This window comes from Carassius carassius, chromosome 5 (genome assembly GCF_963082965.1).
Source record: "Carassius carassius chromosome 5, fCarCar2.1, whole genome shotgun sequence".
In the NCBI taxonomy this organism is placed as follows: domain Eukaryota; kingdom Metazoa; phylum Chordata; class Actinopteri; order Cypriniformes; family Cyprinidae; genus Carassius; species Carassius carassius.
The window spans coordinates 26,271,451-26,299,346 of record NC_081759.1 but is presented as its reverse complement, the minus strand read 5'-3'; the positions used below and the strand labels follow the sequence as shown (position 1 = coordinate 26,299,346).

The 27,896-nt window shown below is 37.5% G+C and overlaps 1 protein-coding gene across 1 annotated transcript; it reads right to left on the bottom strand.

The window, feature by feature from the left end:
* Positions 1–1,545: 1,545 nt before the first annotated feature.
* On the bottom strand, positions 1,546–27,399 carry LOC132141095 (ectopic P granules protein 5 homolog). The gene is made up of 45 exons (XM_059550325.1): positions 27,267–27,399; positions 26,374–26,529; positions 25,402–26,271; positions 24,499–24,746; positions 23,961–24,087; positions 23,127–23,234; positions 22,775–22,848; positions 22,468–22,579; positions 22,060–22,174; positions 21,523–21,673; positions 21,172–21,333; positions 20,498–20,655; positions 20,252–20,406; positions 20,018–20,158; positions 19,498–19,659; positions 19,169–19,291; positions 18,527–18,792; positions 18,241–18,381; positions 17,931–18,072; positions 16,819–17,016; positions 16,612–16,722; positions 16,401–16,523; positions 15,529–15,695; positions 14,595–14,825; positions 14,239–14,362; positions 13,104–13,251; positions 12,676–12,847; positions 11,988–12,150; positions 11,385–11,527; positions 11,149–11,305; positions 10,767–10,961; positions 10,168–10,381; positions 9,545–9,666; positions 9,248–9,455; positions 8,838–8,913; positions 8,648–8,751; positions 8,333–8,508; positions 7,462–7,641; positions 7,176–7,385; positions 6,934–7,078; positions 5,492–5,734; positions 5,057–5,276; positions 3,790–4,005; positions 3,572–3,686; positions 1,546–3,389 (listed from the first exon to the last, which is right to left on the bottom strand). The coding sequence occupies exons 2-45, from the start codon at positions 26,425–26,427 to the stop codon at positions 3,207–3,209; spliced, it is 7,653 nt and encodes a 2,550-aa protein (XP_059406308.1). The 5' UTR covers positions 26,428–26,529; positions 27,267–27,399; the 3' UTR covers positions 1,546–3,206.
* Positions 27,400–27,896: the final 497 nt, after the last annotated feature.

The following is a 27,896-nucleotide window of genomic DNA, read 5'->3' as shown; positions in this document are numbered from 1 at the left end:
AAATCAGCATATGTGACCCTGGACCACAAAACCAGTCATAAGTAGCATGGGGATATTTGTAGCAATAACCAACAATACATTGTATGGGTCAAAATGATTGATTTTTCTTTTATGTCAAAAATCATTAGGATATTAAAGATTGTGTTCCATGCTTGAAGATATTTTGTACATTATCTACCTTAAATATATTAAAACCTAATTTCTTATTAATAATATGCATTGCTAAGAACTTTGTATAACGTTAAATGAGATTTTCTCAATATTTAGATTTTTTGTGCACCCTCAGATTCCAGATTTTCAAATAGGTGTAACAAACCATACATCAACGGAAAGCTTATTTATTCAGCTTATTCATTTAAAAAAAATTACCCTTATGACGGATTTTGTTGTTCAGGGTCACTTAATAGAATGATTTCTGAAGGATCACGTGACACTAAAGACTGGAATAAAGTACACTGGTCACACTTTATTTTAGAAAATTAAGGTGCAATTAAAACAATTTAACCAATTTTAAACCATTAAAATAATTGTTAATAAAACAGTTCAGTTTAATTATTAAGTAGGATTAGGGATGTAAAATATGGTCATGCAGAATATCTGCTTTATATGTACTAATAAACAGCCAAATATATGCATGCTAATAAGCAACTTGTTAATAGCAAGAACTGGTCCCTCAAGGTTAGGTTTACTAAAGTGTTACCAGTACATTTTACAGTTTAATTAAATAAATGCAGCCTTGGTTATGAAAAAACTAACTAAATTTTACTCAACCCAAACATTTGAATGGTTCTGTAAAATGTACATATATATATATATATATATATATATATATATATCTTAAACTGAGTATAAAAAAATAAATACGTTTTTGTGTGGTGCTGCCCTTACTAAACCTAGAATTAGTTGTCATTTACCATTCATAAAAAATGGTTTCGATATAAGGCTGCAGAGCACAGCTAATAGATTGGGAAAATAAATAAATAAATAAAGATATGTAATTAAATGTGGTAGACTGTGGGAGAAGCGTCAGAATTCCAGCTGGCACTGCATTAGATAGAAGCTTCACATAGTCAGATCACCATAAGCAGCTATTCATTTGTATCAACATGCTTTTGAGGATGAAAACATCTTTGGTTTACAGCAAACTTCAAATCTTACATGTTAACACTAGTGCCAAGCCATAGGGAGTTGATGCAGAACTCACAGCATATGCATTTTTTTATTCTCTTCTGTTTACTTCTTTAATATGTGCATGCATGCTGCTGCAAAGCTACTATTCACAGATACTCCAGCGTGTCGTTCTGGCTCAGATGTGACAGAATGTATAAACGGCTAAACATAAGAAAAGACACTGGCATGCCACATATCAGTATCCCATCTGCTGTCTGGGTACCCTGATAACACTCCCTCTGTACCAAAGTGGACGAGATCACCATGGCAACTGCCATATCCTGGGATGTGAATTCTGCCTTACACTTGTCACAGCCTAAGAAGGGTAAGACTGACCGATGCGATTTTGTCATATTAACATGGCCTTTACTTACAGGACTTCTAAGAGTTTTGGGGGGTAACACTGTGCAGATAAATGTTTTTTGGGCAATACTATGATACTTCTAAAAAAAAAATCTTGATTTAAAAGCAATAAACTTTTCACACAAGGAAACCAAATACACATTTTTCCTTTGAATTCAGGTATTATTGACTTTGATTATCATTTACATTTTCATGTACATGACAACATATCATTTGACACTGTATTTTGTAACTGATGACAGAAGATCGATTATGGCACAAGAGGAAACAAATATTACATTGAAAACAACTTAAGGCAAGTCATGTTTTAGACACTTTCCACTGTACATTAATATAAATGTCCAGGTTATTTCAATGGTTCAGTGTTTTTTCAACAGCGTGACAATATGCACATCATGATCATTTTATTTTGGGATTTGATTATTACGCAAATCTGTTTGCTTGGGGAGGATCTTAACAGTTATAACTATCATTAAAATTCAATGCACAACATGTTTATGCTGCAGTATTATGGAAACCAGTGAATGCTGTGGTATGAGGAAGTATAGAAAATGACTGTATTATAAAAGCATGCAGTGAATCCCCAGAAGGGCTGACCTATAATCTCAAGTCAATAAAACTACAACCAAATATAGACATACCATGCTGGCAATAGTGCAACACAAAAATAGATTTTCTCTCATTCAAAATAATATTAGTTCTGTAATTAGCTCTTTTAATTTAAGCATCTAAGTAAATACAGCAGCAAGCACATTCATTCAATTTCATATGCCTATATAATATAATACCATCCATCTTCCTGTGGAGCAACAGAAAGATTTAAAAAGAGGAAAGGGATGTGTGATGTCAACTGTGAACATTATTTAAGGGAGCACTTCTGTAAATAAAAAAAAAGAATAAAATAAAATAAATAAACTAAGTGCACTTGTCAGGCAGATCACATGCTGGAGCTATTCATCTTGTTTGGACATTGCTGTCCTAAATACAAATAAACGTAGTGAGAAAGATATTAGTCTCTAAAAAAATCCACTTCTTCACATTGAAATGTAGATGTCCAGCCATTGTCGGTTTACTTGCATGAGCTAATAAAGAATGTACTTTGTAAAAAGCACATTACAAAAACATCTATTGTTAAGAAAATGAAACTGAAATCTAAAAGATTTTTGTAAATTCACCAGAATATTTGTTGTGCAAATCAATCAAAACCATGCTTTGAGGTATATTTACACTGCGACTGAATTATCATCAGATATCACCGAATCTCCCAGCAACATGGGAGGTCTAAAACATCCTCATACATATATCATAAAATCCTCACCACTCTTAAATAAATTATGTACCGGTAAATGAATGTAATATTGTAATGAGACAGTGAACTGTGTGGACATGTTTGTCTGAAACACAGAAGAATCTGGATACTTTAAAGGATACATTTTAAGAAAAAAGAGGGGAAACTGTGATATTATTGTGAGAAAAAAGAAATTGAGTGTAACCGGGCGTGCTTTATAACCTTGTGCAGAGTTTAAAAAATGACCACTGCTTGAGTGTCTAAACCCATGATTTAATGCATGTCCTTTCCCAGAAAACACCTTCATCTCACCTGGAGTTAGGTCCGTTCTCCAGGAGTTTTTGGTGCTTGACAGCAGGAGTCGAATCTTGTTTTGAGGTTATAGCTAACGGATGATGTCTAGGTAATTAAGGTCAGTGTAGAGTGCATTGACTAGCAGGGTCAGAAGACTGTTGCTGTCACGCAGGACATGACCTGGGTACTTGATGAACTGAATGGCCTGGTTCACAGACACATCCAGCTCTGAATACTGCTTATTACTCGCCATTTGCTCCAGTACCGATAAGGCCTGAAAAAAGAGAGCAGTCATTCAAGATTTACTAGAAATTTGTTTGTACTATAACAAATTATCATCAAATGTCTAAAACATATCCAGATCTAACCATCTATTTTATCAAAATGTAAAAAAAAAATTTTTTAATTCAACATGGAAAAATTCCTAAATTCACCTAAAAAAAATGAAAATTGTACCTGTTGGGCTTTAGCAGAGAGCAGCAGCTCTGTGTCTGGATGAAGACGCAGCTGATTCTCTGAGGGCACCTGGACCAGCAAAAATGCGGACATGCTTCGCGCCACAACCCGAAACCTGAAACACAGGAAGAACAGAAATTGTGAGGCATGCAATTCACATGATTCATCTTTCATGTCCCTTTCACTTCTGATCTGGACAGCAAAACATCTTCTCTCACCTGTTAGAAAGTGGGGATTTCCTCCCAAGGCCTATGGCTCCCAAGATGCCAGAGTTCAGTCTTTCCTCACTAAGCTGGTCTAGATGGTTCTGGAATGCCATTAAGGTGAGAATCAGAGAATCAAGTGCGCATGTGTCCTCTTGATCCACCTGGATCTGCAGAAGCTCCAAGAATTTATGCCACCATAAAAACAACTTTGCCTCATCAGCTGAACCACTGCAGGAAGAGATGACACACTCTCTTAGGCCACAAATACTCAGACAATAAGCTCTAAAATAAAAGCAATGTTATTTACTAACTCTGCAGTCCTACACTACTTCCAGTCTGGGTTTCTTTGTGCGTCCTTCAGCATTTACACTATCGTTCAAAAGTTTGGGATCCATAAGATTTTTTTTTTTTTTTTTACTAAAGTTTCTTGTGCTCATCAAGGCTGTATTTATTTGATCAAAAATACAGAAAAAACCCTGTTATTTTGTGAAATATATTTATAATTGCAATTTAAAACAACAGTTTCTATTTTTCTATACTTTAAAATATAATTTATTCCTGTGATGCAAAGCTGAATTTTCAGCATCAATACTCCAAGTCTTCAGTGTCACATGATCCTTCAGAAATCATTCAAATATGCTGATTTATTATCAGTGCTGGAAACAGTTGTGCTGCTTCATGTTTTCTGGAACCTGTGATGCTTTTTTCAGGATACTTTTATGAATATAAAATAAATAAAAAACACAGCATTTATTCAAAATGGAAATCTTACATACACACTACTGTTCAAGAGTTGAGTCAATAAATATTTTTCTTTATTTTTTTGAATGTAATGAATACTTTTAGTCAGCAAGGATGTGTTAAATGGATAAAAAGTGAGAGTAAAGACTTTTAATTTGAAATAAATGTTGCTCTTTTTTAACTTTTTATTGATAAAAGAATCAAGAAAAAAGTATCACAGTTTCCCAAAAAAATAAAAAATAAATATGAAGCAGCACAACTGTTTCCAGCACTGATAATAAATCAGCATATAATGATTTCTGAAGGATCACGTGACACTGAAGATTAGAATAATGATGCTGAAAATTCAGCTTTGATCACAGAAATAAATTACCTTTTAAAGTATTACAAATTTAAATAATGTCTCACAATATCAGAGTTTTTCTATATTTTTGATAAAATAAACACAGCCTCGATGAGCATAAGAAACTCCATTAAAAATCAAACTGATCCCAAACTTTTGAATGGCAGAGTATATGTGTGATAAAGTGTATGTTACCTAGGGAAGACCTGGCTGATCCATGTGCTGAGCCGCACTAAGGTCTTCTTCTCATTCAGGAGGGTTTGCTTCAGGTTCAGCCTCTGGAGGATGTAGACGTACAGGGTGAGATAACTGCCCAGGTTCAGGCTTTCCTGAATGAAGTCCTCAACAGTCAGTTCAGGAACCTGAAGAGAGACAAGGATGGGCCCCCAACCAGAGTATTGATCAGCACATCCACCTGAAAGAAGCACACAACATATTACTAGAAGTTATAAGATACTAAAACTCACTGTACTCTATAATGGCTCCATGCAAATGTTTTGATTGAGCCCAGATGTATGCTTTTATGGTCCTTACAATGTGATTAGGGAGAGGAATAATTCCTAAAGGCTTACGCAGACAGACCGTTTAAAATCTGTGACTAAGCCCAGAACAAGTATGAGCTATTATTACCATCAGTGAAGTAGGAGAGAATACAGGCTTCAGTGGTCCGTGTCATATGACGCACTGAGGCCAGGCATCTGCACGCAGCGGTTAGCAGGGGGAGAACCAAAGGACCCCGAGCTCGCTTTTCCACCCAGGAGTGGAGTTTAGTCCCGAGTCCCTCTGCTGTAGACATGCCAGATCCATTCAGAAGAGCCAGCATCTCTGCAAACAGACTGCAGGTGGCCATGTGCCGCTGCTGGAGGTCTGTCTCTGAACGGGAGAATGAGGTGCATTAAGATCACACATTAAGTTCATCCAACATAAAGAGAGATACTGTTACTGCCTGTTTTGTTTTGTGTTAAAGGGATTGGTCACACAAAAATGTCATTAATTACTCACCCTCTTGACATTCCAAACCAGTCGTTCCGAACACAAATTTACATATTTGATGAAATCTGAGAGCTTTATGACCTTGCATAGACAGCATCACAACTGATATGTTCAAGGCCCAGAAACTTAGTAAGGACATCATTAAAATAGTCCATGTGACATCTGTGGTTTTACCTTTAGTGGTACTCTTGTGGAAGCATGTCGTGGAAGACTGACACAGAAGAGAAGAAATTGTTAAATAAAGTCATTATTTTGTATTCGCTGATATTCACTGATGACACATGGAATATTTTAACAATGTCCTTACTACTACCTTTCGGGGCATTGAACGAAGTAGTTGTGTTGCTATCTATGCAGGGTCAGAAACCTCTTGGATTTCATCAAAAATATCTTAAATCTGTGTACTGAAGATGAACAAAGATCTCGCGGGTTTGGGACGTCATGAAAGTAAGTAATTAATGACAGAATTAAAAAAAATTTGTGAACTAAACCTTTAAGATGTTACTACTGAAAACCAATTAAAATCAGATTCAGGTGGAGAATGGATAGTAAATACACATGTTGCTTCTCCTGCATTCAATTCAGAAATGACTGCATAAGCTGCTCTATGAAAGAATCCACCAAAGAGCAAACAACTCAATTCTTGAAATTTGTTTGCCGTGTATCCAAATAAAAGGATTATATGCTGAGATACCAACAATCTTCTTTATTCTTATAAAGTCCAAAAAGTGCTCAGTTCATTATAAAATCATTGATGGATTATTTTAATGACTTGAAATGGTGATACATGTGAATGGAACCAAGTGCAAGATCCTCCTTTTTTTCCAATTTTGACAAGCTGCTCTAGCCAACATATGCACTGCAATACAGAGAGACAATCCGAAAGATTGAATCTAAAAAACAAACCGGAACTGTGTGCAGTGTGAACATAGCCTAAGTGCTACTGAAACAAAAAACTTTTTTCATTCTAATAAAATCCAGTGGTAAACAGAACTAAAAATTAATGTTATGCAATAATCTTGAAGGGCCTACTGAGGGACATGACAAGAAAATGAAAATGAAAGAGAAATTCTCCTCACCAGGAGGGTTGAAAATGACAATGTACTCCAGTAATTTCTCCATTTCTGTCTCCAGAGATGCCAGACTGATGTTCCCATTTTGATCCAGAGAAGTCAGGAACTGCACCATTAAGTGAAGGAAGGCTTGGCACTTTAAAGTCATGTCCTAACAGTCACAAATCACACAACAGATACAAATCACAACGGTGTAAAAATGTAGTTTACAGTAATTTACAGTATTTGACGACAGTGTGTCATCAAACCTTGTGATGTAACATTTGTGTGGTCGTCCCAAATCCAGCAGCCATTCCAAGCAATTTGATGACGTGTTGTGAAGAAGTATCATGACTGACAACAAGGGATGGTGGGTAATGTGTGCTGACATAGCGTGTAACATTTTGATAAGAAGGAGAATCGACTAGGTGCCAAGGCAGAGAAGCTGATTGATCCAGGAGACTGGGAACAGAAGACTCCTGTAGAAATAAATCATAGTTAATTCACTTCTAATAGGCCCTTGAAGATGGTTAGGGGAAATAGGGGAACACTCACAGGTTTGCTGAGATCCTCTTTGGCCAGAAATACCATCAGATAGAGGACAGAGACCACCATCGTCTGAGCTGAGGGGCTCAGCTGGGGGCTGAGAGAGTCGCTCAGTACACTGACCCAGTTCACCTCACACAGCAGCTCTCCCAAAAACAGAAAACAACTCTTTGGGCTTCCCCGCTCCACCTGAACAGTAAAAAAATTCAATCAATTTACTGACAACCATTTATTAAAGTCTCAGTATTTTCTTATAGTAAGTACAAGTAAGACAGAAGGATTAAAACCCACCACCTTCACCAGATTATCTGTCAGACTACCTTGGAAGTGATTAAATATATGTGTGCATTGCAACTGTTCAAAAGTTTGGTGTCGGTAAAGATAAAAAAAAAAAAAACTTTACTGAAGGTTGCATTACATTAATCAAAAGTGACAGTAAGACTTAAGTTACAAAATGTATATTTCAAATAAATGCTGTTCTTCTGAGCTTTCTATTAAACAAAGAATCCGGAAAATATATTTCAACTGTTTCCACAAAAATATTAAGCAGTACAGATGTTTAAAATTAATGATAATAATGTATGTATGTATATATGTATGCATGTATGTGTTTTTTTTTTAGCACCAAATCAGCATATTGGAATGATTTCTAAAAGATCATGTGACACTGAAGACATGAGTAATGGCTGCAGAACATTCAGTTTTGTCAACACAGGAATAAATTGCATTTTAAACAGCAATAAAATAAAAAACAGTTATTTTACGGTCCCCAAATGTCTGGATGGTGGGGTATATAGGTCTGAAAAATGTGAAACATTCTAGAGATCTTCAACCAAACACAGGTAATATATGTGATTTAGGAGTTCTGTCAATCTCTCACATTGAAAAACTGGTTCATTAGTGTCTGATCTGGATAGAGGTCCTTCCATGGCAATCGGCTGTACTCAGTATGGTAGGTGTAAAGCAGGTACTCTGGCATCTTGGGAGAGGTGCAGGTCTCACAGTAATGCATGAGATGAAACCACAGAGCTCCTCTTTGTCCTGGCAACAAGCGATCTGCACCGAAAACATTATGGATTCAAAATTACATACTGATCAAATGGATTTTGAACTGAATATGAATTTATACAACTGAAACAAATGGTTAAATGAATCGTGACATTTGTGTGTTGTCCTGTTCTCCAAGGATGTTTACCTTTGAATTTTTCATGCATAGTCTCCATTAAGCGTGCATATAAGCTCACTAAGCTCGCTGCAGCTGCGGCATCTGATTCAAGCCATGGAGAACAGCGAGGATGACTGTGACATACACAAGAGATTCATTACTCATCATCTCTGTCATCAGTGTTAAAACAACCAAACTGCTGAGCCACATCAAAGCATACCTAGTGTTGTCAGTGTCGAGGACCAGAATCCACGGTTCAAACAGTTTGGCCATTTTTGCATGCAGGCTCTCAAGAGCTACATCAAGGAGAATTTCACATTAATTCATTTAATTATACAAATAGTCGCTATGCAGATATATACACACACTACTGTTCAAAAGTTTAGAGTCTATGAATTTATTTTTTTTTTTAAACAAGTCTCTTATTCTCACGAAGAGCATTTAATCAAAAATAAAGTAAAACAGTACATGACAGTATCTGAATACAATTAAAAATGTTATTTATTGCTGTGATAGTAAAGCAATTGTGGAAACTGATACATTTTTACTGAACATCTTACTGACCCCAAACTTTTGTCTGGACTACAAGTACTCAGTTGCTTCGCATAACAGAGAAATACAATTTTGTACCTTTGACCAGTCTTGGACTTCCTACTGGTTCTTTGCTGCAGTTGTTTAGTTCCAGATCAATGAAGTAGGTAATCAAATCTTCCCAAAACTTCTTGACTTCCTCAATGTAGGGCCCCCATTTTGAGAGGAGACCAAAGCTCCTGAAGTCCCCGTTAGACAGACGGAGCTTCAGGAAGTACTTTGAGAGCCATTCAATTGTTTCATCCACCTAGTAAAACAAAGTGCAGTTTTAATGATCTGGTTTGAAGTATTTAAAACTAATTAGAGCATGTCAAATAAATAAGTGTTTTGCATTGCCTGTTGAGGGGAGAGCAGGATGGAGCGGGTTTTGTTTGTCTTCATCATGGGATGAAGAGAACAGCCCAGCACTCTTAGTGATGTTCTCCAACAGTCTGGACTGAGAAGCTGCTCAGAAGAGCCTGCAGGAAAGTGAACATTATACATTTTTCTAAGCACAAATAGCTTTTTGACAATAATTCCCAAGTACATTTTCACTTATGGCAAACCATTCATATGTAGTTTTTGGAATTTACATTTAATGTTTAAAAACAATCATTACAAACATCACGGTAAACTACCAGAACAGGGCAAAAGAAGGATGCTTAAAAGCATTAAAAATTACTATATAAAATCTGTATATAGTCAAATCTACAAAAGCAGATCTGGACTGTTTTAGACACTATACTTTTATAAAAGCAGACATTGGACAAAGTATCTAATATTAATACCTAGATATGTCTTTTTAAAAACAAAGATTGTGACCAAAATCTTAGGTTTGTAAGTAAATGAAAATAAATGAACCATTATTCTGAGGTGATTACATGAGGGTTTCATTATGACAATTTGACATGGAGCCAATCAAATCTGAAAACAAAACCTCACAATAGATGAGTTTAGGTCAGAGAGAAGAAAAGACATACTCTGCATGAGCAGACGAAGGAAGTCACTGTAGTGGTCTGGAAATTGATAAAGCAGCAGTTCTGTCCAATGCTTGGAGAAGATGTTGAAGGGCATGAGGACTTCTGGCTCAGGTTCTAGCCCACAGGTGCACAGAGCCTGATGGATTATTTCCATCAATCGGCTACGCTCAGAGAACTGAGGCTGCGTCACCGACAGCCACTGAGTCAAGTCAAACTAGAAACAGAACAGATTATTTATAAAAAAAAGTTGCAAACATGAGCTACACATTCAAAAGCAAAAAGTAGAGCAATCAAAGTCTCAGAGGGCCATGTGAAGGATCCAGCGTGAGGTGGTTGGAGAGTGCAGATTGTCTTCTACATTTAAATGAGATTGTTTTAGTTCCCGCTATTCTGCACAACATTTTTTTTTATAAACTTCTCTGAGGATTTTGATATGGCAATATGCTAATAAGATATGGAAGCACTGCTTCACATGATTATGAACAAAACAGTTAATCCTTTTCCTCAAGGAAAAAGCTCATTCTTTTTAAACACATAATGCTTTTAATATCAGCCTGTATGAAAAACATTTATAGCATTATTCAATGAAGGCGAATTACTTTTGTGAGGAGCATGAATATGACATCACCACTGTCAATGTGGAGGGTGTTGACCACTTCCTGGTACAGAGAGACCAGCTCTGCAGGAGAGGCGTTTGGGGTGAAGTAGGGGGAGAGAAGGTTACACAGGTGTCTGTTGAGCAGGATGGTCTTCAGCATTTGTTTACATTCTGATCGGACATCCCGGATGAAGACCTACAGTCAAAGATACACTTTATATAATTTGAACAATTAAGACTTGAGAGTTGTGAATATAAAACCACAGACATAAAAAAAAAATCCTAATTTAAAAATAGACTCAATTGAAATGAAAACTAATTCTGAGAAAACATCATTGCATTTTGAAATTAGTGACTTGAGTTCACTGGGTTGAAAACAATACCTGACCAAGGATCTCTATACAGGATGTGAAAAATTGCCGGGTTGGTGGATGTCTCTGTGTATCCTCGCACACAAATGCCACAATCTGATAGAAAGCAGTGATGCCCACCTTCAGTATGCCAGGGGAACTATTTAGTTTGTAAGCATTAACCAAGGCCCTAAACAAGAAAACATGATGCTCACATTTAGTGACAAAAATATAGACAATTTAGAAATTGATTTGAGCTGGGTACTGACGTGATGAAGTTCTCTGTGTGCACGGCCGCCTCAGCCAGACTTTGAGGAGGAGCTTTGATTCCATCAGCCTGTAGCTGTTTAATATCACTCTTCAGACATTGGATCTGATTCTGCACCGGATCCAGTTTGTACAGTCTTGAGAACTGCAGCACACAATCAGGGAGAAAAAGAGAGAACTCATAAAAATGAAGGATTTTCTAAAGGGGTTGCCAAAGTTGTTTATATTATTAAAGGGGTCGTGACCTGAGAAATCTAAATTCATCTTTTGATGTATAAGATGACATTGTGCCATAAAAACATTCTGTAAGTTTCAGAACTCAAAACTTTCTCGATAGTGTAAATGCAGCTTATATTGAAGCAAGTCTGCCAAAACGACAGCTTGTGGGATGTGACACTTTATGATGTAATAGTGTGGCTAAACACCACCTCCGCAGAAGAAGATCAATGGCTGCTCCTACAACACTGCCTGTTTAGCACCACCCACCGATTCATGCACGTATTGGGCAAATAACAAGAGCAGCAATCACAGGTTTACACAGAGACCAAACGATAAACCTTATTAGATAAACTTAATTTTTAATGAAGTGCCAGGCAGCTATTCACCTTTACAGTGACATGTGCGGGACCCTGGCAGGGCTGTCCACCTTTGCCACGGCACTCTAACTTCATTGAGAGTTGGTCTTCTCGGTTTATGTAGAGCTGCGGCAACACATCCAGCAGTTCATTGTCTAGAGCGACCTGCTGTGTTTCCCGGACCGTTGCCAATCTGAGAAGAGGACACAGTTGTGATTTACAACATCATTTAGCACATATGGAGATGCCAAAACAGCACTAAAGCTCATCACAGAGTTTTTTTTTAGAGGCATCGGTTATTTATCGCCACAGAAAACTTACCGTATTTTTCTGACTATAAGTCACACCAGAGTATAAGTCGCATCAGTCCAAAAATACGTCATGATGAGGGAAAAAACCAAAGAGAAAACATTACCGTCTACAGCCACGAGAGGGCGCTCTATGCTGCTCAGTGTAGACTACAGGAGCACTGAGCAGCATAGAGCGCCCTCTCGCAGCTGTAGACGGTAATGTTTTCTCTTGGTTCATTTCTCTCGGTTCATGTCAAATTAATTTTGGTAAATAAGTCGCACCTGACTATAAGTCGCAGGACCAGCCAAACTATGAAAAAAAGTGCGACTTATAGTCCGGAAAATACGGTACTTAACATTCACTTATGGGCTGTAAGTGAGCTCTGACATCAGTTTAACAATCAATACATGCTTACTACAAGACATACTTGGCTTGATGCTGGAGCTTAGCAAGGTCTTCCTGAATTAAGGCTGTGGAGATTTTCTCATCAGACAGACTCTCAGTGGGAATATCAGGCACTGGAGCCTTCATAGGCACAAGTAACAGCGCCCCCTGCGGGGCATCATGCTTTCTCAGATGAGTGAGAATACGCTCCCTTGCTGTAAATAAATAGATTAGGAATATTATTTAGTGTAAAAAGCAAAGTCTTTTTTAAATATATAAAACTATAATTTGAACATGCTCAAAAGGATTTTATTTTTTACATAAATGCTATGATTTAGAAAGTCAAGCGAGCTTTTAATAAATGTGCCTTTTAATAAAAAAAGAGCAATCCTGTTTTTATATTCTAACTGTTATAAATTTAGAGAATCCTGACACCAGGGTATGATTATCAGTGGAATGTGGGCTCAGTACCAGCCAGAGGATTGATGAAGTCAGTGAAGATGGAGGAGCTGGTGTTCTGGGAGAGTGCAGGTTCACTCTTGACCTTTGACCACAGACTGAGCACTTCCTGCAGCTCATGCTGGACTCTCTCAATGTCCACATGCTCCATCCACACTTCCTAAAGATGAAGCGACACACAGACATGGCATCAATTTATATCTGATAATGTTTTGTGTCAAAGACATCATCAGTATCATCTGAAAATATGCATCTGAACAAAAAATTAAATAATGACCATCATTTTAAACAAAGGCTTATCCATATACATGACTTTTGTCAGAAAATGTTTTGATGCATTTTTCCATACATTGCTAAGGGTTTAAATGACAAACTTAACCCTTCTAGCTCTTATATCTGATTACATACGGTCTGTTAAATTTGAACAACTTTCTCCACCATATCTGTTGTGGCAGAATATTTTCCAAATGTAAAAGGGAAGAATGTGTAAAATATATATTTAAACAATAATACTTCTGTTTAAAAGTACAAATGTTTGAAGTCAGTATTTTTTTTTTTTAAGTATCAGTATTTCATATGAAAATAAAGACATCTTCATTCTTGCAAAAGATTGATATTTCAAAATTCTTTTGAACTTTCGATTCTGGAAAATTGTATGACGTTTCCACAAAAACATTAAGCAACTGTTTGACACACTGATAATAATAAGAAATGTTTGTTGAGCACCAAATCAGCATATTCAAATTATACTATATATTTATATTTAAATGAAGCATACTTGAATGAAGAATCATGGGACACTGAAAACTGAAGTAGTGGTTGTAAAACATTCAACTCTGCCTTTACCGGAATAAACTACATTAAAGGGTTACAGTTATTAAATTATAATAATATTTTACAATATTACGCTATTTTTGATCAAACGCAGCATTGGTGAGAATATGAAATTACTTTCAAAAACATTTTAAAAAATCTTACCAACCCCAAACTTTTTAACATATAGATCTGTTAAATAGACAGCTTGACATTTTATTTTAAAATTGTAAGGGATTTTTCCATTTCATTCAAAACAATCTACTAAATCCTTTGAGGTCGCAGACCTCTTAAAGATAAAAAGATGAGAAAGAATGCACTCTGGTGGACTCACCTGCTGGCGCTGCATGATTTTGGCTAGGCGGTGGGTGTCATACTGCTTCGGCAAAGAAGGCAAGTAAATTTCTCGCTTCTGAAGGTTTTCATCATCCAACCACAAAGCAAACACAGTGAAGAGCCTGAACAACAAGAGTTAGACATTTAAAAAAAAAAGTGTTTTCTGTTACAAATTAACCAAAATGGTTCACATTGTATTTTGTGTTGAATGTGAGAATAATGCAAATTAAGAACACAAGTACACACATCTTGAAAACAATAACAATGAAAGTTTCTTTCAGATGCTTAATTTTCAATTGTATGCAATAGTCAATAGAATAATAGATGTTGGGAGAACAAAACTCTGAACATTACCGCACGAGCTCAGTGTGCAGCTCAGGAGAGGTCATGTACTGGGTGATGGGCGTCCCTGGGGTGAGCAGACCTTCACTGGATTCACCGCTTGAGCAGGGCACTTTCAAAGCCTCGCTTGCAGCATGGTGGAAGTCAGACACTTCAACAAGCCGCTGTCTGAGGATCTTTAACAAGGATAGATGGGCCGCACTATGGAAGTAACGCCTTCCAATACAACCTTTCACCTCCAGCCTGATGGTGCGAAATAAAAATACAAGTAAATAAATCAGACACAAGGGTTTAGAAATACACATGATCAAACTAACCGCGGTCCCGCTCATACAGTTCACAAATCACAAATATTATACTGTACGCAATATACAGGGCAAAATAAACATTAATGTAGTCATTACTGCAAAATCAACCTTGAGTGGGTCATCAGGACCCTGAAACACAGAATTATCCAAAAAATAAAGTATTTCAGAGTAATGTAATAAAAACTGATATTGTGCGGATACAAAAATAATAATATACTGACAAACAGGACAAGAAATACATCTGATATAATATTGAACACATCAGAGAACAGAACATAGAAGTTGTGTAAGTCAAAGAGCTGGAACATCTTGTGAGTCAGCAGCACTGCTAGATAAAGCTTAGAGTAAAATCTGGTGAAACATGAAATGAGTGAAAGCATCAATAAGAAAGGAGTACAAAAAGGGAAATGAGGGGGAGGGAGAAAAAAGAAGGAAAGAGGAACAGGGTGAACATTTTCACTGGAATATAGCACGTACAAAATGTACTTTGAATCCAGAAAGCATTATGTAACAACTGCATTTTAATGAATTGAAATAGCATGATAATATATCTAAAAGGTTTGTAAATCTTTTTTTAAGAAGCCAGATAAAACGACAATAACAAGCCAAATAAAACTGAATGCTTTTGTTTAACGCACCCAAACTCTGGTCCAGGTTGACGGAGGTAAAGCTGGAAAAATTTCTGCCACACCAAAGGCAGGAGTGGATGATCTGCAGGGGTAGCTAAAGCTTGTTGAGCCCAGCGATATATCATCAGTCTCTGTAGGGACGGGACGACCTCAAGCTTAAGACGCACCTGGGCTTTCTGACAAATCGAAGAAATCAAAAAATCAGGTACATTTATTGTACTAGAAATGTATGAAAACATGTACAGGTGCCCAAACCTTTGAACCAATTATTTTCTATTATCTTTTCATGATTAATGGATACAATAATTGTTTTTGTAATTTTAAAATTCCTTTAATAAAAATATCCCCAATAAGACAAAATTCTTAGACAGGGGTCTCTAAGCCCATTTCATTTGGGAGCTACTTTTTAAAATGAAAGCAGCTGAGAGCTAACAAAGTTATACAGTACTTAAATCTCTTAAATATGTATCAGTCTAAACTGTTATACACAGCGTTGTTAAAATGTGTTGGAAATATTAACAAAGTACTGATACACACTCTGAAATATTTATATCAAGTTTTGTGACAAAAGCCAAGAAATAAATTTAGCATAACTATGCACTTCTTGTTTGCATAAACAGTGAAACATGAAAAAATATGGCCAGATTTCAAACAAACAAAAAATATTCATAACATGTTATCTACTGACATGTACTACATAATCGAATAAAGTTTTAACCATTTTTAAAAATACAATTATAACATATCAGCCTTCAAATCTTATATATAAATCTTTATATATATTGTAACATTCCCTGAAAATTTCAGGTGTGTTCAAAATGTTCTCTTTGATGTGACGGCACATGATAATTGTACGGAGTATATTCAGAATGAAAGTGTACCTTCAGAGCCTGATCAGGTGTGTACGCAGGGTTGGAGAGGAGCTCATGCTCCACACAGCGTCGCAGCTGAGAGTCTTCCTCGAACATTGCCTCCATGTTGAGGACCAACCAAGCAAACCACACCTTGAGACAAAATAAGACACAGAGAGGGAAATTATGACCGAAAGTAATCAGATCTAGATGAGCTGTTTAAACAATAACTATCACATACCTCTCCTGTGAGAGAACTGCCCTCAATGAAGGATGGAGTGATATTTCCTGCCACTATCCATCCCATAAGAGATGACAGCAAACCTTTGTCTCCATGGAAACCTAAAGCACTCTAAAAGACAAATCCAAAAACACATTAAAAAATATATCCAAGTAGTTTACTTTAAGCCATTGGTTAAAAGAAGTAACAAATCCAAGAGTAGAAAACCTTATGTTGTTGGTAGAGAATTTTTTGGAGACATTCTTCTTGTTGGTGAAGAAATGCAGCGCGGCACAGGTGATCCAGAAGGAAGAGAACAGCTTTGTCTCGATACCAGAGGTACTGTTCGGTCAAAACCTGAAGCCAGAACTCAAGAACAGCCACTGCACCAACACGCCCAGGCCTGGAGCTCTCCAGAATATGAGCCTGAAGGACGGGAGGATCTTTCCATGATCTTAAAAACCTTACCATTTTTCTTCAGTTCAGGTTTAAGTTTAAAGGTTTTGTATTTAAATGTATTTATTTTTTTTATGTATACATGTATGAAGAAATATTTTTTAAATAAAAAAAAAAGATTCAGCAAGGATAAATTGATCAAAAGTGACCATTTATGATGTTACAAAAAAAGTTTTTTTTTTTTTAACACATGCTGTTCTTTTAAACTTTCTGTTAAAAATTCTAAAATGCATTTTAGCATATTCTAATGATTTCTAAAGGAACATGTGAAATGAAAGAGTGGAGTAATGACAGTTGATAATTCAGCTTTCCTTTTTTTTTTTGATCAAATAAACACAGCCTTGGTGAGTATAGGAGGAGACCCTTTAAAAAATTATCCAAAATAAACATTTAAACAGTAGTGTATATTTTTAATGGGTGAGTTGGATCAGATATAGAGAAAGAAAAAGAAAAAAAAGTGTATCAAATGCCCAGTATATATGTGACCCTGGAGCAAAAACTAGTCCTATGTAGCACAGGTATATTTCTAGCAATAGCCAAAAATACATTGTTTGGGTCAAAATTACAGATTTTTATTTTTTTCCAAAAATAATTAGGATATTAACTAAAGATCATGTTCCATGAAGATATTTTGTAAATTTCCTACCATAAATATATCAAAACTTAAATTTATGATTAGTAATATGTATTGCTAAGAACTTAATTTGTACATCTTTAAATGCGATTTTCTAAATTTTCAATATATTTTTTGCACCCTCAGATTCCAGATTTTCAAATAGCTGTATCTCGGTCAAATACTGTCCTAGCCTAACAAACCATACATCAATGGAAAGCTTGTTTATTCGGCTTTAAATTTAACAATTTAACACATTTTAAAATCCCACCTGGATCACACTGTTGAGGAGTTTGATGTTCTCACATGTAGAGGTGCCAATCAGATGCTGGGCCACCTTCTGTGTGACCTGCTGTGCCACACCTTGTGTCCCACTATCCAGCTGAAAGAAGAGCTGGACACAGCTCAGAAACCTGATTAACATTTGGAGAAAAGCATTAGTATTGCTTACATACCTACAACAACATAGTTATTCATTATTTATTCTGTAAATAAATAAAGAAAACTTTTCAAGGATGATGTAATGTCTAACAAACAAAAAGTGATAAATATATGACAATATAAAAATAAATGTTCTTAACTGTTCATTTTTGAGCAGGTAGAACTGGCAGTGGTAGACCAGAGGAAGAATGTTTTCCAGTATGTGCACTACAGCTTTGAGATGACGGGACTGAACCAGAGTCTTCAGAAGAGATATTCCATCACTGCAGAACTTCTCCAAACTGTCAAATGCAAAACATTGAAAATGAATTGATGTCACTAAATTTGGATTTTCATCCAGCTTGGAGCATTACTGCTGATGAATCAGTCAGTCTGTGGTCAGTGTGCTTCATCTATTAGAATCAAAAGAGTGTATTCATTCCAAACCTGTGCCCGATGGTGGTTATGTCAATAGCCAGAAAACAGCCGATGGGGATATCTGCTTTGACTGCTTTAAACACTGGGTGCATGGTGGGAGAGTCTGTGATCTCAGGCACACTGGGGGCGCTGGAGGAAGGAAGAGGGCACCAGGCATCCTGAGGACTTATTTCATTGACATGGAGCTTTAACCTAAGAACCAGATCCCAGGCCCACTGGTTAAAGGAGGACTCTGGAGTCTGGCCGAGCCGCACCACGTTAGCCAGGTAAGACACCTGCAGAGAGTTATCACGTAGAAAATGTCAGCTGATAACAGTACAAATGGCACTAAGAAGAAAATATTCTTTCTTTGAGGAAACTTGTTGAATATTAAGGGGCTGATCAAACTTTTGGCAATTATTTCTGCTGATGAATGGGGGTGAAGCGAAGCCTTTTACATAAATTAATATAGTCTGTATTAGCTTCATTCTGCATTAACCCCAATATCAACACACACACCCACACACACACACACACACACACACACACACACACACACACACACACACACACACACACACACACACACACACACACACAAAAACAAAGCCTTATTAATGCTGATGACAATCAATGTTGATAAAGAGCCTTATTTCACTATGTGATTTATACCTGCTTGATGCCTTCTGAGAGGATTCCACCATATGGTTTATCGGTGAGAAATTTTTGATATGCCTCAATCACCAAAAGTGCGACTTCACTGTGCAAAGATGCTGGTAAAATGAGGCAACCATTCTGTTGGTGAGAGAAAAAGTTGTACGTCTTATATACAAAAGCTAATTTAATAGTCAGATTAACCACACAAAGAATAAGTTTGTATCAGGCCTATCAATGACTCGACAGAGAATATCACGATTTAGCACAAAAGTACACTATCCATGGACACATCTATTAGATAATAAACCAGCGCTTATCTTTCCATATTCATGACTGAGACTCACAGGCTGAAATCCCCAGTTGAGGCCCTCTAGTATGATGCAGGCTAATCTGTTCTCCACAGCAGTGAGACTGAAGTTTAACAGCCAATCTCGTATCAACCCCACCTCAGCTCGAGCTGGCATCCACAAGTGCAGGGGCAACTCCTTGAAAAGGTACAGTGATACCTGGAGAGAGAATTATAATTAGGGTAAATAACTGAATGTAACAGTATTTGCTGGAAAAACCCCCAGATCATTCAAAAACAATTTTATGGCAGATGAGTTAAACAGACAATACAAAAAAGTGGCTTTAGAAGTCAATATATTATTTGTTTTAGCATTGAAAATAAGCCTATCACTGGCTTATAGTTCATAGAAGTCTTACCTACAATTACATTTCTGCATCTCATGACATGACTGACACAATTTTAACAAGTTTCAGCAATTGTAATAAATTGTATCCTGAGACCCTGGATTCTGTTTTGCTTCATCGCTGTACTGAATGCATTTTTAGTGGACTGATGGATGCTGTAGTTTCGCTCACCATGCCCACTTTCTCTATGGTCTTTCTCAGTCTCTCCAACAGCACAGAGATGATGTGAGGGTGGGCAGTCGCTATAGCAGCAAGCAGCTCACGCCCAACTTTAGAAAAGATTTCACGGGTGGTGATATTAACATAGGACACCTTAAAGGAAAGAGTAATCAAACATTTACTGCACTTAAAACGGCTGGATTATGTTATGATTAGATGACAGATTCATCATAAAGGTCAAATCACCTCGTAAATCTCAAGCACTATGTTCTTGACAAATTCAGGGTCTACGTCGGTACGTCTGGGCTGGGCCATATGTGCAAATGCTGTCAACAGGCAGATTCCATCGGAGCTGTTGATCTCTGACAGCCAGCACTGAAACTTCTCCTGATGACTCGGTTCTGCGCATACATAAAGTCAGCAAGGTTGAGAACCAACACTCTAAACTATTCTTTTTGTGTTAACCTGCATTAGATGTGCTTGGTGTCTCACCTCTGAGCCCCTGGATACAGTCCTCAGCACTCAGGCTACAGCTTAGCTTCTCTAGACCGTCCATCTCTGCACATTGCATAATGAAGAAGATCTTCCACAGCATGGAGCTGGATAATGTGCCATACGGCATCTCAGACATGAACAGCCATATGCCCAGTCTGTGAATCAATAAAGAGTTAGTTAAACAGACACAGCTTCAGAAAGAGATGTGTATTAGTAAGGTCAATCTTAAATTGACAGCAAACAGAAAAAAATATGGCGAGAGATAAAGGAATGGAATCAAGGCACAATTTAGGCCAGATGTGAACCTACTTCTCCTTTGTAGGCACCAAAGCTTAAAGGGATGAAAATGAAAATGTAGTCATTAATCACTAACCCTCATGTCATTCCAAACCCATAAAAGCTTTTGGACTATTCTGATGATGTCTTTCATACTTTACTAGACCTTGACAGTGTATTTTACATGGCAGTCAATGGGACAGTCACAAGCCTCCCGGTTTTCATCCAAAATATCTAAAAATTGTGTTCCAAAGACGAACAAAGCTTTTATGGGTTTGAAGCGACACGGAGGCAAGTCATTAATGACAAAATTTACATTTTGGGGTGGAGTATCCCTTTAATGTCTGGAGCATGTCCACTTATAGTTAGGGCCCAGCTTTGGAATGACTCTATACCTCTTGGCCTTGAGCACATGAAGCACTGCTCTCAGGAAGAGATGGTCAAACTCCACCTGCAGCTTCTCCATTGAAAAAGACTGTTCCTGCATTGTGGTTCTGCTCACACCCGTCAGGCTGATGTACTGCGCCCAGTGGTCACTCACATAACAGAGCGTCATCCTAGAACAAGGAGAGAAAACACACTCAAAGGTCTAAATTATTGGTCAGTTAAATATGGCTTAAAACCTACCGAAATGCTTCTAATGATGTAAGAAAAAAAATAGATCTGTAGTTTGTCAGGATTTCTTAAGATGGATATTTTATAGTATGAAAAATACTTAAATTAATAAGCTTAATAAGCTCACAAACCTGATCATGTGACCAATTCTCTTCACAAATTGGCGATAACGTGCTCTGTTGTAAGTCTGCAAACCGACAGCAAGCAGTTCGACCAGTGAAGAAGCAAATGCAAATATTTTCATCATCTTTTGACTGGTGGTGGCTTGAGGCTGATAGTCACCTATTAGTAAGAGTGACATTTAACAAGTCAACTCATTAGAAACAGTATAAAATGTCAACTTTAATATACCTGTACAAATAACTGTTCTAAAGGTTTAGGGGATATGCCTTTTTATGTTATTTTTTTCCATTTAGGATGCCCATTCACTTTCTTTTATAGACAGAAATGGCCAGTACATTTTTCAGCATTTCATCATTTGCATTCTACTGAAAATGTCACACAAGGGTGAGTAAATGATGACAGAACTTGCCTTTCTGGGGGAACTATCCCTTTAATAACAGATGAATACTATACAATCTACTGAACAGTAAATAAGGAGAACCAGATGTAGACTGAACATTGCATGGCTGTCTCAGCTCATTTATCAGCCATAATGACAGTCTCACCTTTAGAGCAGATACCCAGTAAGTGTTTGAACAGCTCATCAAAGGGAAACTGAGAGAACAGAGAAACCAGATCATCTTCAGACAGCAGCATCCAGCTCGTTTCTGGATCTTCATCCTGAGAAAGTTCACAAGAGTGTTACAGTACGCATTCACATGGGACTATGGTGTACAATCATAACAACCACAACAAAGGTTTTGTTGGACACAAAATACTGACACTTTCAGTCTGCTGAAGTCACAAGTCAAACCTAAAAGATAACAATGCCTCAAAACAGCAGGCTGTGAAGTTTAATCAGAAGTTTACACAATAATATAACTGATTCGTGCATTGAGGTCTGAGGCCATTAGAAATTTTATTTAAAAAGCTTATGTTGTTCATTTTCATGATTTCGTCTGAATACCCCTCACCTCCTCTCCCCCCTCATCCACTAGAGTCCAGTTACCAGATGCAGGCCCTGTAAGACTGTTGTTGCCCTTTGCTTCACTAGGCTTCATGTGTCCCAGGAAGTCTGCACGATGCCTGCATTTCACACACACAACTCCATATTGAATGAAAGCTTAAATGCCATTGTCTCCAGTTCATGCTTTTAGTTATAACCGGTTTAAATCCAAGCAATATCTTTTCAAGTTAGAGTCAATTCTGATAATATAAACAACTATACAGAAAATAAATCAATCAATCATGAGCTCTGTTTCCAGTAAAGCTAATCTTTACCTCGCTGGAGACACGAGGATAGCCAGGGCCTGCATGAAATGATACACTCCAGACGGGTTATCCATTACTTTGATCTATGGAAGGAAAGCTGATTTAATGACTATTATAAGACAAGCAGATATCTGAGATTTTTTTAAACATACTGTGGCGAGTGGGGCGGGGCGGGGCCGAGGGACGTGGGAACAAGGAGTGAGGCCGGCAATGATTGGGCAAATCAGTGACGGCCTCACTCCTTGTTCCCACGTCCCTCGGCCCCGCCCCACTCGCCACACATACATTTTTAAATTTCGCTGTTAACATTTACTATTGTTTCAGCTCATGCGAGACACATTTTCAGGCACTGCTTCAGTACCTGTAGGAATGGAACAGCCCATTTCCCCACACCTGCCGGGCAGCAGAGCAGGTGATTTAGGATGAACAGATGATCTCCTGTAGAACCGACCTGATGCAGCACAGACACCTGGATGGAGGAAAGCAGATCTTTTAAACTAGCTCCTTTTATCTCTATAATAATGTATTAATATTGCAAACTTAGCTTGCATTAAATAAATTAACATCAGAATAGAATGTTTACAATATCTAAAGCATAAAAATACAAGAATATGTTTGCAGATATTTAAGAAACATGCAAAGTTAATATATTTGTTTATCTGAAAAACAATGCTACATTAGATTATTATCCTTTGAAAATGTGCGTTCTGGGCCGGAATGTCCCTCTCTGTTTTGGTTTGTGAAACCCGCCCACTCTCGGTTTACCCAATTGTATTTCGCCACCCCGGGTTGCCAGTTGGCTGGGAAACACAGTGCATTTCATTCAGTCACGGAAGCTAGCAAGCGAAAGGGGTGGGGAAATCTGGCAACCTGCGTGTGTGTCAAGTCTGAGGAGGAAGGACAGGATGAAAAAACCCCTCTCCAATATTCTGAATTTGGACTGCAATACCTAGTTCAACCACTCGGTGTCAATCCTACATAAAGCACCTTTAACTAAGGCTGTGTTTATTCATTTGATCAAAAATACAATAAAAAAAACTTCTACTATTGGGAAAATATTAATACATTTTAAAATAGCTGTTTTCTATTTTTATATATAAAATAATTAATTCATATTTTCTTATATATTTTTATCTCATGTTATCTTTAAAATTGTAATTTCTCCATTCATTAGCTGGTTGTTGGGGTTCTTTACCAGCCTCTGAAGCCAGCGATGTATGTCAGCCTGAAACTGAGAATCATCAAGGATCCGTCGGGTGAAGATGAACAGCACACTGATGCTCTCCTTTAGCAGTTGCAAAGAAGAGGGCTGAGACTTTGGACTCACTGAGAAATTCAATACAAAACAAACCACACTAAAATCAATAGACAGCATGACATTCAAAATTACACAACAGAATTAACTTTAGCAGTAATCCTATCCATTTTTAACTATCAGTATGACCAGAATAAATAACACAAATGTTACACAGTTATCAGTTTTGGTCCAGTCTTTGGTTTAAAGTGCCTGCTGTATACACAAACACAGAACAAGCAAAATCCAGTGAGTACTGAATTTTGTTTCATTATTTAAATTAACATTTTTTACATTTGCCAGAGTTCGGTGTTTTGTCAGACCAAACAACCAGTGTAATATATGAAAGTATTTCTGACAGTCATTGTACTCATTAGCAACAGTGTAAACTAGACTGTACGCAAAACATAAATAATTGGTTAGACTCGTCAGTTTGAACTTGCCTGTGCTTGTATCTTGCACAGCCACACTCTTGGTGGTGGGGTTACTGCTCAGCAAGCGGTAGAGATAAGACTCCACTTGTAGTCGGGACAAGATGGAGGTGTATGAGTGCAGGGCCACTGTCTGATGGAGAATTTCTGCTTTTGCAGAAAACAGATGCTTCAGCTCAGTTAATGCAGCCTCGTTCATTGTCACCTGCTGGTAGCAGTGGTAGCCAGACACCTTGGTCTGGTCCGCACATACACCCTGTAAAGCAAACAGGTGTATTTGTGATGAATAAAATAGACCAATGTAATGCATTTTTATGGTAAAGACATGGAGTAACAGCTGGGACATACTATAAAACTTTAATAGACTAGAGATCACGCTACTAAAAGTCAGCACAATCAAACAAACAAAACATAACAGCTGATCCGGGTTATGCATTATTCACCAGTTTCTAATAAATTTCAAAGAAATTAATATTGCTTTAACTACTGAAGAAGCAAAGTTTTTAAAAAGACTTTTTTTTTAAATACTGTCTTGACATTTCTACAGTTCACAGGTTTTAATAGAACTACAGTGGTGGTCAAAAGTTTACATCCCCCTTTCAAAATCTGCACAATGTTAATTATTTTAACAAAATAAGAGAGATCAATACAAAATGCATGTTATTGTTTATTTTATACTGACCTGAATAAGATATGTAAAATAAAAGATAGACAGATAGACAGAGAGACAGACAGACAGATAGAAATAAAACAATAGATATTATGATATGAAAACAGATAGACAAATAGAAAGCAAGGGAAACAGATGAAAGACAGATAAAAGCACACATAAAAAAAGCATAAAAGACAAAGCCAAATAGATAAAAAAGAACAGACAGACAGATAGACTGATACACACAGGTATGACAAACCTGCAATGAAAGCCTTTCATCCTTGAAGCTCCACAGGCGATTCTGCACATTTTTGCAGTCTGAATTAGCAGCCTGCAGTTCGGTCTGGGCCTGCGTCAGCTGCTTGCGGCACCTCCAGTAGCTCAGCAGCAGCTCGTACAGTTCATGTCCTTCTTGGTGGGCCAGACTCTGGAACTCCGCTTCATGAATCTCCACGTTTTCCAACCAGGACCCGGGCTCCCATGTACGTAGCTGCTCGCTAGTGAAGGGCTTCACAGACTGGCAGGTCCTGGGCAGCTCTGGGTAAAGCCTCTCCCTGGGTCTCTCCACGTCAGCGACCTCATCAGGGACCAAGCTGGGTGGGGAGGACACCTGGTTAGCCAGAGACAGAACAGCTGGAGCTACTTGTCCCTCAGAAGCCACTGTCATACAAGATGCATCTAACAGTCCATAGGTGATAGAGTACGAGTCCTCTGAAAGCTGAGGCTCAGCACAGGAAGCTGGGATGGATGGATATATAAAAGGGACACAAATTGGCTCAATTTTAGCACTAAGAGTTTTGGGATCACTTTGAAAGGACTGAACTGGTGCCAAAGCTTTGTCCACCCGAGGTGCCATGTCTTGTGATGGCATTTTATGCTCTTCATTGCAAGATGGTTCCTTCACTATTTCAGTTGTATCTGACAAGATGACTTGGTCTTGATCCTTTTCAGCTTTGTCATTATGCTCTAGTGAGGTTTGAGTGGTGTGTGTTTTCTGATCAGGAGCTTGAGGCACATGTGAAAGGCTAAGGGGGACATCAGTGAACTCAGAAGCTGGCTCTGGCTCATTAACTGCTGTTGAAGGTCCTGAAGGCTGTCTAACACTCTCTGCCTGTCTCTCCTTTTTGACCTGTTAATGAAGCACAACTTTATTCAGGATTATGAGAAATTTGCATCTTTAATGAAAACAAGATCTAAACTCTCAAATTTACAGTACATTGGTGAGTTTTACCTGTGGCTTCCCACTGGATTTGGACTTTGACTTTTTGGGTCTCACAGCCTCCATCTCTAAAGAAGTATCCACATTACTGTTATAAAATTACTCCACTTCTCTAGATCCACACAGAACCCTTGAACACACACGTCTTGAAGCTTTAAAGGATAGATGCTAAACAAAAGAACACAAAATGAGGTGCTTTGCAGAATAATAGTCTTAGGTTTTTTTCACTTTCATATGGAAAAAGGATGCAATGAAAGTGAAAGGTAACGAAGACTTTCATTGGTCAACTTTCAGCAGCATCCTTTTTGTATTTTACTTGAAGAATGTCATATGGGTTTGTAACAACATTCTATGGCACTACAATCACCTACGATAGACAGACAGACAGAGAGAGGAACAGATAGACAGATAGATGTCTCACTCAAGAAAGTCACATGGGTTTGTAACAACATATAGATGAGTAAATTATCACATAAAACAATAACATTCATATGGCAACAGAAAACAAAACCAAAAAGGTAAACACACAGCTGAAATTCTTGAGGTAAGCATAGTTATGTATACATATAGAGATATGCGTATACATATTTATGTAGGTAAGAGCTTTCAGCATGTAAACAACTGAAGTCTACTGACAGCAACAAAACATTTAAGAGCAGTTCATATGCAGCAGTTTTAACTCTCGTTCTGCTCTTAACAGTGAATAAACGAGTTGTTATTTCCACAAAAGAAGCTACTATTTCAAGCAAAAAGTAAACCGGCATAGCTAAGGTTACATCATAAGATTGTAGGGAGGAGCGGATCAACCCACATAACCCCTGCTAACAACGGTGATTCGCTCTCCAAAACACAACAAAATCATCTCAGAATCTCCCCGGTGTAAAAGGAGGATATGTTTAACTCACCTAAATTATATTACGTGATATTAGTCTTTTAAACAGCAGCTGGCAGTCAGTCATAAAGCTTTAGCGGAGCTGTCAGAGCTTGATGGTTTGTTTTGTTCCTGGACGTTATCGCAATTCGGGTCACGTGTCCCTCCACCCTTCAATGGCTTGCAGGAAGGGACAAAACGCGAAGATTTTATGTGGCACTGTGTAAAACTAGATATAACATTTTACAGTGCTACTCGTAGACTTGTGAAACGGCAGATTCTGAAAACGTCTTCAACATTTTGGAGGAAACATTTTTTGAGGTTTAATAAGGTTTCATAAAATGTTGCATTAATAATACCATGCTAGCTTTCAAGGGTCAAATAAATTGGTGTTTATATATTTGATTTTATTTATTCTTCCGGACTAAGCAATTTAACACCAAAAGTTTATATGATTTAGTTAATAGAAGTTCATTGATAAATAATCTATTACATTAGTTTTGACAGCATCCTCATTTTACAGCATTTCTACACAAGTTCCTAAAACGTTTAACAGTACTTGAGCTTTGCAGGTCTCTTGAAGCAACTTGGAGACGTTGCCACAGTTCTTCTGGATTGAGTCCGTCTCAGTTTGTTCCGTTTCTTCATGTTATTCCAGACAGAC